The sequence below is a fragment of the Loxodonta africana genome, chromosome 6 (assembly GCF_030014295.1).
Source record: "Loxodonta africana isolate mLoxAfr1 chromosome 6, mLoxAfr1.hap2, whole genome shotgun sequence".
NCBI classification, from domain to species: domain Eukaryota; kingdom Metazoa; phylum Chordata; class Mammalia; order Proboscidea; family Elephantidae; genus Loxodonta; species Loxodonta africana.
Window position 1 is genome coordinate 130,685,969 of NC_087347.1, and position 12,311 is coordinate 130,698,279.

Sequence of the window (12,311 nt, forward strand, 5' to 3'; positions counted from 1 at the left end):
CTAGGGGGCAGTATATGTGCTAAACCAGTGTCCAATATGTGATGCTGTTTCTCCCAAAGCCAGCATTCATGAGTCCAGGAATCAAGGGGTAGAAATAGGAGTAGCCCCACTCACTATTACCCTTAGTGACCCACTCACAAGATTTGTCCTTCCTGTCCCCACCACCCTATGCTCTGAGGGTCTAGAGGTCTTAGTTACAAAGATAGGAATGCTCTCACCTGGAGACACATCACCGATTCCATTTAACTAGAAGTTAAGAATGATACTCGGCCACTTTGGTCTCCTCATGCCTCTAAATCAACAAAGATGGGAGTTACCATATTGGCTGATGTGATTGATCCTAATTAAAAAGAGGAACTTTGATTGATATTACATTGTGGACATAAAGAAAAGTATGTCTGAAATACAGGAAATTTCTTAGGACATTTCTTAGTACTACCATGCCCTGTGATTAAAGTCAATGGAAAACTAGAGCTACCCAATTCTGACATGACTACTAATGGCTAAGACCCTTCAGTAATGAATGTTTGGGTCACTCCACTAGGCAACAAACCATGACTAGCTGAGCTACTTGCTGAGGCAAAGGTAATATGGGATGGGTGGTGGAAGAAGATAGTTCTAAATATCAGTTATGGCCACATGACCAGTTGCAGAAACGAGGACTGTAATTATTACGAATATTTCTTCCTTGCATGTGAGCATCAAATATTTTTTTTCCTCCACTTATAAAATATAAGACATAAACAGGGCTAGTGCATTTTTGGTTGTATGGGTGTTATGTCAGCTGTATCACGTTAGGTGCAAGTATGACTTTATAATTATTTAGAGATTATGTGTGGTTTAAGGAGATGTGTGCAGGTGCCAAGTTGATAAGCAATGGATTGTAATGCTTAAGGTTGTGTGTCGCCTTGACTGGGCCATGTTTCTCAGTGGCTTGGCTGTTACGATATAGACTGACAGTTATGTAATTATGTAATCAACTCCATAAAGAGATCTGATATAATGTAATCATCTTCATGATGAAATCTGCTGTGAGCAGCCAATCAGTTAAAAAAGAATTTCCTTGATGGTGTGGCCTGCCTCCAGTATAGAAATGTATGTTCCAGCAAGGTTCTTGCTCTGGATCTGGCTTGTATTCATCTGACCTCAGTTCTTGAGACTTGAGCTAGTACCTTACTTGTTAATCTTGGATTTGTCAACGCCCCCACTGGTAAGCCAGCAGCCTGCCATCGGACCTGCCAATCTTGGGTTCCTTAGCCCCTGCAGTACAGGAGTCAGGAGAAGCCTCCAGCCTGATGCTTGACCCATGTACTTGGGACTTGCCAGCCTCTAAAATTGTGTGAGCCATTTCCTTGAGATAAATATCTCTCTAAATACCCTGGTCTTTCACTTGTCCCTGTTGCCCAAGGGATGAAGTCCAAATTTCTTATTATGGGTTTAAGAGCCTCCTATGTTGCCTAAGCTCCCCTTCCTCTGGGAAGTCTTCCCAAGCCCACCTCATTCCCCAGATAGAACAGTCACCTTCCTTCTTGGTGCTCCAAATGTATCTGCATCACTTCTCCCACAGCATCTACAGCACTGGAAGGTTGTTATACATTTGCATGTTTATCTTCCCTACTAGGCCTTTCACTCCTCAAGGTGCGGCTGTTGTATGCAGTTGTGCAATCCCCACGTTTACATAGGTTACTAATACATGTTTATGGATTGCATCCATACACACACACACACATACACACACACATTATCTACGTGTTATGGATCCTGAAATTGCATCACTAGATGCTCTTATTTTGGGGCTGCATACTTGTTAAAAGCAAAAATCACTCAAGAAGTTGTTAGTACGGATGCTCTGGTATGAATTAGTCTAGCTTATCATTTTCCCCTTTGATAAGACTGATCACAGTGGCAGGATTTGTGGGTCCTGGAGGTATGAATGAAGTGTGATGGACCAGAATGAACATGCCATCTCCCCCTTCCCAATCATTCCGAAAGAGCAGACAGCCCACAGTTCCACTTCATCATCTCCCACCACTCAGAGCTGCCACTCCCACGAAGGCAACTTTTACTGTGATGGGGGGGTGCTGGTATAAGGAGCCAGTTATAACTGGGTGGGGCATCTAGACAGCAGAGATCTGGCCTGTGGCACTCAGATCCCAGCATTGATGAGTCATCGAAGCACTGCTGAGTCATGTTGCCTCTGCTTCACCTCATTAAAAGCTCCTGCTGACTAACCCAACCTCTGCATCTGGGAGGCTCCCCTCCAGTCCACTAGCCAGGAGGCCTGGCTTCATTGTGCCCTCTGCCATCTGAGTGACCTCCAGCAAGTCCTTCAGACTTCCTGAATCTCAGTTTCTACAGACCTAGAGGAAGGAGGAGAATGTCGGTCCCCAGGGTTGTTGTGAGGGTTAAGAAGAAGGGATGAGCAAAGAAGAGAGTGTGTTTTCCTTCCCCTTCCCTCTCCTTCCATTCTTCTCTTTACCCTCCCCTTCTCCTTTGTTCTCCCACTCTTCTCTCCTCTTCCCTCCTTCCTCCTTAACAGCTTTTTTGAGACTTCAGCATGTGCATATTTATCTCAACCAACATTTGTTGCAAGCATGTTGAATGAATAACGATTTCAGGGCACTGTTGGGGAAGGGCTCAAAGATGACCCAAGCATGGTCTCTACTGTGATGGAGTGTTATTTATTTGCACACTGGTGTGTGTTGGATGTGTAAGTGTGTGTGTGCGTGCATGTGTGTGCCCATGCACATTATCTCATTAAATTGCTGAGCTCTGCTGCGTGAGCCTTGCCTCTGCAGTTAGCCCAGAGAAGTGGTACCGTCTTGTTGTTTTATATGACCTGAGGGGAGGACCAGAATGGCCCTAATGCATGTGTGTGCCCTATAGCTCTCTCACTTGTTGGCGTTTGGCCTGGGCTGCCTACAGTTTCCATGTCACCACTGCTGCTGTGTTTGATTCTGGCTGGGGGTCAGGGACCCACTGGCCTGGGGTCAATTTCCCAGGACATTGGGTAGGCAAGGAAGATGAGGGGGTAGGAAGGGGAGGGCCCAGGGATCTGGCCTCCCATTACCAGTACTCAGTGCAGACTGTGCTTCTGAGCCCTCTGAGGGAAGAGAGACTAGCATCCTATAGGCCCTTGGATCCACCATTCTTCATCCCCACCGGGCACCAGCCCCCAGGGTGGCCCAGAGAGCTCTGGTTCATCCTCTCCTTGGAGTTGCAAATCTATGTGCAAGTTCTGGTCCTTTTTAAGGGACTGGGAGCCTCCTCTGTGCCCATAGGACAGGGATCTATTCTCACAAACCTTAAAGACAGGGGCACATGGCCACATAGTTTCAAAAAGCTGAATCAACGTCAGGACAAGAATGAAGGCTCAAAGTCATCTAGTTTAGTGTTTCCCAAATGTGTTCCCAAAGAACAACTGGTCCACAAGTTTGTAATGAGTATTTGGTGAAGAAATGGGTTTTCTAGCCAAAGACATCTGGAAAATACTGCATATTCCTCTGCCCCCAAGAGTCATAATACACATTGGAGTAGCAAAGGCCTTGAGAAGCCTTGCACTAGTTTAATCTTGTTTATATGTCATTTTCCGCATTTACTTACACATAGAACACACTTTTTGGTGGACCATATTTTGGGACACATGGATGCAGCTCTCAATTCCAGATGAGAAAATTGAGGGCCAGCAAGGTTGGGTCACACAAGGCAAGGCCAGCTCCCTCCATCACCCAGAGTTCAAGGAAGTCTCCCTGCTTCTCTCCCCATCACAGTCCCATCATTTCCATTTCTTTAAGCTTAGATTCTCCTTATCCTCCTAGGGAAAGTGGTGGGAACCTTTCTATTGACTCCCAGGTGGAGACAGGCGCAGCTTGAAGAAACCCAAGCCTGAGAGACTGTGGTGCAGTCTTTGGTCTTGGAGCTGCTGATCTCTGACTGCTGAGCTGTTAAGTCTTAGAAAGATTCCATCACAGCTAATGAGTTCATCTTTCAAAAATTAAAAAAAAAAACCAAACCCATTGCCAACAAGTCTATTCCAGCTCAACTCATGTCTGTGTTATTCATTTTAAATATGGCTACTTCTCAGGAAGGGTTTAGAAATGGTGGCAATTATTAACTTTTGTTAAACAAAACACACTATATGGTCACTATGAGTAGGAATTGACTCCAGGGCACATAACAACAGCGTGTATTCAGCACCAGTCATTGCCAATGGCATATAGTGAACACTGGGCACTCTATGTAATTGCTTCTGCCATAAAGTCAACCTCTGGCTTATGGTGGCCCGTGCACAATGGAACAAAATGCTGGCTAGTCCTGTGATGTTTCCATGATTGGTTATAGACTGGACTGTTTTAATCCATAAGGTTTTCATTGGCTGATTTTTGGAAGTAGATTACCAGGCCTTTATTCCCTGCCTGGTGCAAATGTTTAATGCATGCAGTTGCTAATGGAAAGTTGAAGGTTCAAGGTCACTCAGAGATGCCTTGGAAGAAAGGCCTGGTGATCTACTTGCAAAAAATCTGCAATTGAAAACTTTATGTACACACATGAGGTTGCCATGAGTTGGAGTCGACTAGACAGCAACTAATAGGTATCATTAGAGTCACCATATTATTCCATCTCCATTCAGAGATGAGCACATTGAGGCTAGAGAGGCCAAGCAAGTTGCCCAAGATCCCAGGACCATAAAATTGGTCCCAGAGCCAGGATTTAAACCCAAGGAGCCGTACTTGCAACCCCTGGTGCCATTGTCAGTAACTGTTATTATGAATCTGCTTTGTTAGTGTATATCAGGAAGGATAGGGTTTGCTCACATTTGCTCAAATTAGTCTATTTTATCCAATACCATTCATTAAAAAATCAATGCTTCAGCCAGTAGCTTAGTTGCCCAGATGCTCTGTTTCTAGAAGGACATTTTGCCCTTACATTTGTTTCATGAAGTCGGCAAAGGATGCACCCCGTGAGGCTCTGGACTGGAAGTGGAGACTCCAGATCCATGCCATCTCTGCTGGAGAACACAAAATCACCCCCGAGGACCAAGCCCTGGACAGTGTTCGTCTCTCTTCCCAGACAACCTCTCCCTCCAAGCCAGTGATGCCATGTAACTCAGAATGCTCAGCTACATTTCAAATTTATTTCCAATCATTGTGTGCTGGAACAATGGGAGACAAAGGTGCCTTTAGCTCTGGTACCTGCTGTTTCCCAAATGTCAAGGACAGACCTTTGAGGTCGTTGCCTTCAGTCAGTGTATGGACGACTCCCTTCATTTCTCCCCCAGCCCAGGCCCACCCACCCAGCAAGGCCTGGCACGTGATGGCAGCCTGACCTGTCCAGGAAGGCTGTGGGCCCAGACATGCTCTCTTCCTGGCAGAGCAGAGGAAGGCCACACGGTGGCCGCTGCACCCTTGGGTCTCTCCAGTGGGGTGTACCCCCTCCTCTCCACTCTGGTCAGGCCCCTTGTATTCCAAGGCACACGTTTTGGGAAAGTGGGTGCTCCACAGTCTGTCTGGTAGTGGTTGGTGGGGCGGGGGGATGCATCCTCTCTCGGAGCTGGAGCCAGGGCAGGGAGAGGTGAAGTCTGGTGTCCCTCAGATAAAGTACTCCTTTCTGCTGCCTTCTCCGGCATCCTGGAGGGCAGGGTCATCCTGCAGGGCGGCGTCTGCGCTCTCAGCAAACTCCGTGCCCTTGGCCTCGTTGGTGTAGTACGTGCCCTTGTGCTGGCACATGTAGTGCAGTGTGATGAGGAGGAGGCCGATCAGGACGAAGGCTATGGCAGCAATCATACCTGTGGGTGGGAAGAAACTATGGGTCTGTGTGGGGCAGGCTGCCAGGGCCTGAGAGGGAGTTCAGGACCCACAGAGGTTCTGCCCAGGACAGGTACCCTGCAGTGACAAACATCAACACCAACCATGGGGGTTCCTTCCCTCCTCACTGGTATTTCTGCCTGGCGTGTTCTCTCCCTTACCTATCCAAAGTTACCCTGTTCTCTCCCTTCTCTATTCTCCCTTCTTTCTTTCTTTCTTCCTCCCTCCCCTCTTCCTTCCTCCTTGTATCCCCCTGCCTGCCTTCACTCAGTGCTCTTCATGCTGGGGTGTGAGTGGTGTCCCGGAATTGCCTCCTGCACTGTGTATGCTATCTACTGAGGAAGACAGGTAAGTGATCATCGCAGCAGGTGTAGAATTTGCACCATGTGTGCCTGTGAGTTTGTTGGAGGGGCTCATCCCCCTGAAAGTATATGGGACTTTGTTTTAAAACCAGGACGTTCCTGGGATATAGGACTTGCAGGGGTTTCCTGGGACATAGGACTTGCAGGGCTAAACCCAGGGAAGTCCCGAGCAAAATGGACAAGTGGGTTGCCCTAGGTGCAACATACGGGTCTACTAGCTCTGCCTGGGGGCGTGTTGGGTGAGGTGAGAGCTGTGTTTCCCAAATGCAAGGGCACTGCTCCTTGCCCCACCCACCTCCTACTCCCTCCCGGGAGTGATGTTGAGGTGAGTCTTGATGGAGGAGCAGGAGGGGCTAGGAAAAGGACTGAGGAGGGAAGGTCCTGTGGGAGACACCAGTGTGAATGCTAGCGGGGGAGGGGGGGTGGTGCTTTGGGGCAGTTAGTCCTTTCCTATCCCTCTGGGGAGGGCAGGAAGTGAGGCTTAGGGTTGGTCAGTGGGGGCCGGATCACTAAGGGCCTTATGAGTAACGAGGTGCAGGTTCAATGCTCTAGAATTTCTACAAGGGGCTTAAAGGCAACCATCTCAAGGGAGGAAGGTTGTCGTGAGGTTTGGGCACTTGTTTTGAAGCTGCAGAACAAGTCCTCCATCTTTTCTTTGAGAGCACTTTATCTGGGGGTCTCCGGGGGGCTGTTGGAGATTCCCCACTGCCATCGAGATGATTCTGACTCATGGAGACCCTACAGGGCAAAGTAGAACTGCCTCATAGGGTTTCCAAGGCTGCAATCTTTACAGGAGCAGACTGCCACATCTTTTTCCCACAGAGTGGCTGGTGGGTTCAAACCACTGACCTTTCAGTTAGCCACCAAGCACTTAACCACTGCACCACTGGGACTCCTTGTTGGAGATTATGGGAAGGCTAAAGCTGCTCCCTCCCAGGCCCACCTCTGTGTTTAGATCAATTTCCCAAACATCCCCTTGCCTCCAGTTGAATGCTTGTGTCTGCACAGTGTTAATAGTGTCTGCTGAGAAAGAGAAGGGCCCAGTGGCCCAAGGAGTTGAAGAATGCCAAATTAAACAAAACTGATCCTGCGTCTTTGACTGTTTGCTTTTCTTTTTTTCCTTAAATGTCGAAGTTCCCTGAACTACTTATGAGCTAGTGAGGAGAAGTGCGAATCTCCAAAAACGAAACCTAGGTGTTTGTGAAATGCAGTTCAGGGTCACAAGTGTGACCAGTGGGGAGCCAGCATGGATTTGAAGCAGGGCCGGGGCAGGGCCAGGTTTGCATTTAGTGGAGCATGGAGGGAAGATGGCAGGAGAGTGTGGGATGAGGGAGAAAGAAGAGGGGTCCAGGGAGTCCCGTCAGTCCCACCCACCCACTTTCATCCCCAAACCTTGACAGACACAGCTCCTCTCTCTCCAGCCTTTGGGTGCTAAGGCGGGGCACGTTCTTCCGTGTCTACCACGCTGCATTGCCTCTCCACCCGGGCCCAATGTGGGGTCTACTGTTCTGCATTGAAATCTACCATTGAGGAGGGGAACACACTGGCCAAAGCCCACCCCCAGCCCCAGCCACCCTCCTTTCCCTCCTCCACCCGCCTTCCTGGCTGTTTCAGGGGCCAAGGGCAGCTCACCTGCAATGATGGCTATGTCTGTCACACTGGAGGCCATCCTTGGGTCGGGCTCTGTGAACAGGGCAGAAAAGCCAAGCTGAGGAGGGAGGGATGCTGGGGCATGCAGCACCTCAGCTTGCGCCTGCAGCCTCCCTCTCCCCACACGCTCCCACCTCTGCATGTGGGCAGGACCTGCAGGGTGGGCAAGCAGGACCATGCCCTGGCTGGGGAGGGCAGGTGACAGCGTAGGACACAGACCCTAGTTCCAGGGGTGCTTGGCCACTGACCAGGGTCAAGAGGACTTTGGAACCACAAATGGAGACATAGCTTCATTACAGGATGTGTTCCCCACTGTGTCCCCATGCCTAGACCAGGGCCTGTACCTGGGGTCGCTCAGTAGCCACCTGTGGTGTGCATGAAGGAGTGGACTGTGGCTGTGATTGTTACCGGCCTTATCTGTTCCTCCGGCCTCAAGTTTTCCTTGTAAGAGTGGTAAAAACAGACTCTTTGTATTGCGTCCACTCCTGCCAGGTGCTGGCTTAGTAACCTTCACATCAGTCCTCTGAGGTAGATGGTATAGTAGCCCATTTCACAGGTAGGGACACTGAGGCTTCCAGAGATGCTGTGCCCACGATCGCAAAGCTCATTCAGTGGAGGGCCCGCCTCAGCCAGCTCTCACCTTGGGTGGGCCGGGTGCCTTCCTTTCTTCCTGTACTACCTGGTCTCCATTCTGCTCCTCTTGAGGCCCTGCTACAGGCCTTTGCACTGACTCCTGAGGGAGGGGCCCTGTGGCATCATACAAGTTTCTGAGTGTGGTTTTCCCAGCGTCACTGGCCTGACCAAGGGCTGGCTCTTAAGGAGAATAGGAAGCTGCACAGTGACCTCGAGCCGCTCAGGTAGAATGTCAGGGAGAAGGGCTCATTATTAGACCATGGAAATATCAGTGTTAACATGGAAACCCCATGTTCCCATTACAGTGGCTACATGTATTAAAACGGACAAGGCTGCTCATAACAGTCAGTTCCGCTCAGCTAATCTCTTTAATGATAGTGCTATGAGGTCATTCTCCTAGTGCAGCTGCCAGATGCCTCTTTCTGAGGGAGATCGGTCAGTGGGCAGCTGGAGCCAGGAGGGGTCCTGGTGGAGGAGAAAGGGAGAGGGCCAGGAGGAGGCCCAGGGCAGTAGAGCAGGCTAAGGGGACAGGGGAGTTGGGGGAGAGGACAAAATGGGCACACACCAAGAGTCAGGGCAAGGCGAAGCAGGAACCAGGGAGGGAGGGGAACGGGGAGGACTCAGGTTTCAGAGGCTTCACAGTAGAGAGACCTGGGGCAGGAGGAGGGGAAGCTCAGGTGGTGCTGACTCTGAGACACAGTGTGTGAACATGAGCACCTATGACACGGCATCTAGCACACAGCTGTTGTTAGCTGCTGTCGAGCTGGCTATGACTCTCGGCGACCCCATGCACAACAGAATTAAACATTGCCTGGTTGGTATACTCAAGTCCACTGTTGCAGCCACTGTATATTTTGAGTGCCTTCCAATATAGAGGGCTCATCTTCCAGCACTATATTGCAAGATTCTGTTGTGATGCATAGAGTTTTCATTGGCTAATTTTCAGAAGTAGATTGCCAGGCCTTTCTTCCTAGTTTGTCTTAGTCTGCAAACACTGCTGAAACCTATCCGCCATGGACGACCCTGTTGGTATTTGAAATACTGATGGCAAAGCTTCCAGCATCCTAGCAATGCAACGCCACCACAGCAAAACAGACAGATGGGTGGTAGAATACATAGTTCTGTGGAACAAAATCCATTGCAGTCGAGTCCATTATGACTCATAGAGACCCTAGAGCACGGAGTAAAACTGCCCCATAGGGTTTCCAAGGAGCAGGCTGGTGGATTTGAACCGCCGACCTTTTGGTTAGCAGCCAATCTCTTAACCATGGCCAGGTACTCTTGACAGTATGTTAACATATTTTAACTCATTTAGTCCCTGTGACAGCCCTATTTGGTAGGACTTATTATTATCTCCGTTTTATAGATTTGGAAGCTGAGTCCCAGAAAAGTGTCGCTGTTTTCCTGGATCATAGAGTAAATGAGTGTTCACATCCAGGCAGCCTGGGTCCAGAGCGCTTAGCCCTGCAGGACACTGCCCAGCCCAGAGCCTAGGTAAGCTAGGTAAGAACCAGATGAGGCACTTGAATCACTTTGGGTGAATTTCATGGCTTGTAATTTGGCACTTTGTACCCAAATCTGTACCTTGAAACACTAGAAGCACTCCCGGCCAGGCTTGCTGGTCTGGGGAGGCAGGCGGCCCCTGAGACCACTGAGGGATCACTAATGGAGCACCCCCCCAAGACTGGACCCCCTCTAGAGCTTACACAGAGGGGAATGGTGGGCAGCAAAGCCTGCTCTGTTTAGATTGCCTTTCTTCACCCCCCACTCTTCCAGGCATGCAGAGTCGAATTTGTACAAGCCACACATCCATGACGTGATGACTACCAGAGAAGTGACAATTCAGCACTGCCAGAGCACCACGGAGCTCAGAACGGCACAGAAGAGGAAGCTCAGGGCAGTCTGGGAAGGTGGAGATGGGTAAGACCCCGGACCAGCAGCCTTAGCATCCCCTGTATGTGTTAGGAATGCAAATTATCAGGCCCCCTTGACCTACTGGTCAGGAACACTGGGTGGGCCAGCAATGTGTGTGGTAACAAACCCTCCAGGGTTTTCTGATGCATGCTGGGGTAGAGAACTGTTGGTGTAAGAGAAGGGCTCCAAGGTTGGCCATTGATGGATAAGTAAGAGTTTGCTGTAGAGACAAGAGTGTAGCCATTCCTAGCAGAGAGCTCAGCACCCATGGCAGTCCTCCCGCTCCCTGTCAGTGTCCCCCCAGGTGTCTACTTGTCCTTCCATGCCACCTGGGCTCCTGTGCCTGGACATGGACCTCTCTCCTCTGGAGACGGTAGATGTGACAGCTACCACTGGCTGCTCTCCCTTGCGCTGTTTCCGTTCAGCCAGCAGCAAATACAAGGGGGTAGGCTGGCTGGAGGGAGGCCCAGAGTGGCCCAGAAAATTCAAGGCTGGTCTAGTGTTGGGTTAAGGAGCCTGAAATAGAAGTCTATCTCTTGCTGGGTGATGGGTGAGATGTGGAATGGGGGTGGGTATCTACGGACAGCCTGGGAGTGAGTGGGTATGTGACAGAGCCAGGTATTATTTATGCCCAGGCTTGTGGCTGGGGTTAGAATTGTCTTGACCTGAGATTGGACAGGCATGAGAGGCCCCTGGCACCTTTCGTAAGTACCCAAAGTGCTGCCCTGTGGCTTTCCTTCGCCACTCTCTCCAAGATGGCAGCCCCTACCCTACAGTGAGCTCTGCAAGCCTAACCCACTGCTGTCTGGTCGACTAAGACTCACAGCAACTCTGTAGGACAGAGTAAAGCTGCCCTATAGGGTTTCCAAGGCTGTAATCTTTAGGGAAACAGATCGCTGACCTTTTGGTTAGCAGCATTGCTCTTAACCACTGGGCCACTAGGGCTCCTTCTAGAAGACTAGGGACTGTCTTTGTCTTGCTCATAGCTCCATCCCCAGTGTTGGGCCCTGTGCCTGGCACTGAATAACAACTGCTGCTTGTTTGAAAGCCTGTCCCTTCTGGGAACCCAGGAATCTCACTGCACTGTTCACTGTTCACATCTGTGGCTGTCTGCATTTGGCTCAAACCCTGGCTGGACCCGTTGACAGCATATGATATTCAGCAAAACATTTGCTACGAGCTGGCTTTGGTTCCTGCCTCTGTAGAGCAAGGATCACAATACCAACCTTGTTGTAGGGGTGGAAAGCATATGTGCACACATGTAGTGAGGGATGCTCCTTTCCGTGTCCACACCCCTCCTGCCCCACTAGGCACAGAGTGATCCCTCTGACCCTCACCTCTGTGCAGTCTTAGGGGGTGATGTGGCTTCTCTAGCCTCAGTTTCCACATATGTAAAATGGTGGTGGTGCTACTTTATAGAGTCGTTGGGAGTAGGTGTGTGGTAAGCATCTGGTACAGGGTCCAGCATAGGTTGGACCATTTGAATACTAGTTATTATTATTGTCAATAATACTGGTACAACCTCGGGGAGAGTAGGATTCTCAAAAATGGGTACTTAATGTTCTCATATGCTATTTGGCAAATATATCACTCTGATAATCAGAAAATCCACCTCTCGTAATTGATCCAAGAGAAATGATCTGAAAAGGAAATAAAAATTTATGTGCAGGAAAGCTTATGACCATGTGGTTTCAAGTGGAAGATAAAAAGAGAGAAGGAGCTCAACACCCCACATTTGGGAACTGGTTATGCAAATTGTGATTCACCCATGATTAGGCAGTGATTAAAGTGATATATGGGGACTCTTAGTGAAAAGAGGAAGTACTTATGGGGGAATGCTAAGCGAAAGGAACAGGACCCTGTAAATATTAATCACGTTAACTGTGCAAAAGGTTCTAGAAAAAGGAATGAAAGAAAATACACCTAAACTGTTAATGGATGGTGGATG

The 12,311-nt window shown here is 49.4% G+C and overlaps 1 protein-coding gene across 3 annotated transcripts in view; it reads right to left on the reverse strand.

Annotated features, from left to right (window-relative positions):
- Positions 1-5,112: 5,112 nt before the first annotated feature.
- The window catches only part of GYPC (glycophorin C (Gerbich blood group)), a 42,628-nt gene continuing 35,429 nt past the window's right edge, over positions 5,113-12,311 (reverse strand). Inside the window, exons 2-4 of one of the 3 annotated variants that reach the window (XM_064287361.1) lie at positions 7,799-7,849; positions 7,559-7,674; positions 5,113-5,785 (exon numbers count right to left, since the gene is read on the reverse strand). In XM_064287361.1, coding sequence (XP_064143431.1) covers positions 5,589-5,785; positions 7,559-7,637 — 276 coding nt within the window. In that variant the 5' untranslated portion in view covers positions 7,638-7,674; positions 7,799-7,849 and the 3' untranslated portion in view covers positions 5,113-5,588. The remainder of the gene's footprint in view (positions 5,786-7,558; positions 7,675-7,798; positions 7,850-12,311) is intronic. The other 2 variants (XM_003416689.4, XM_064287362.1) reach the window with 2 other exon arrangements.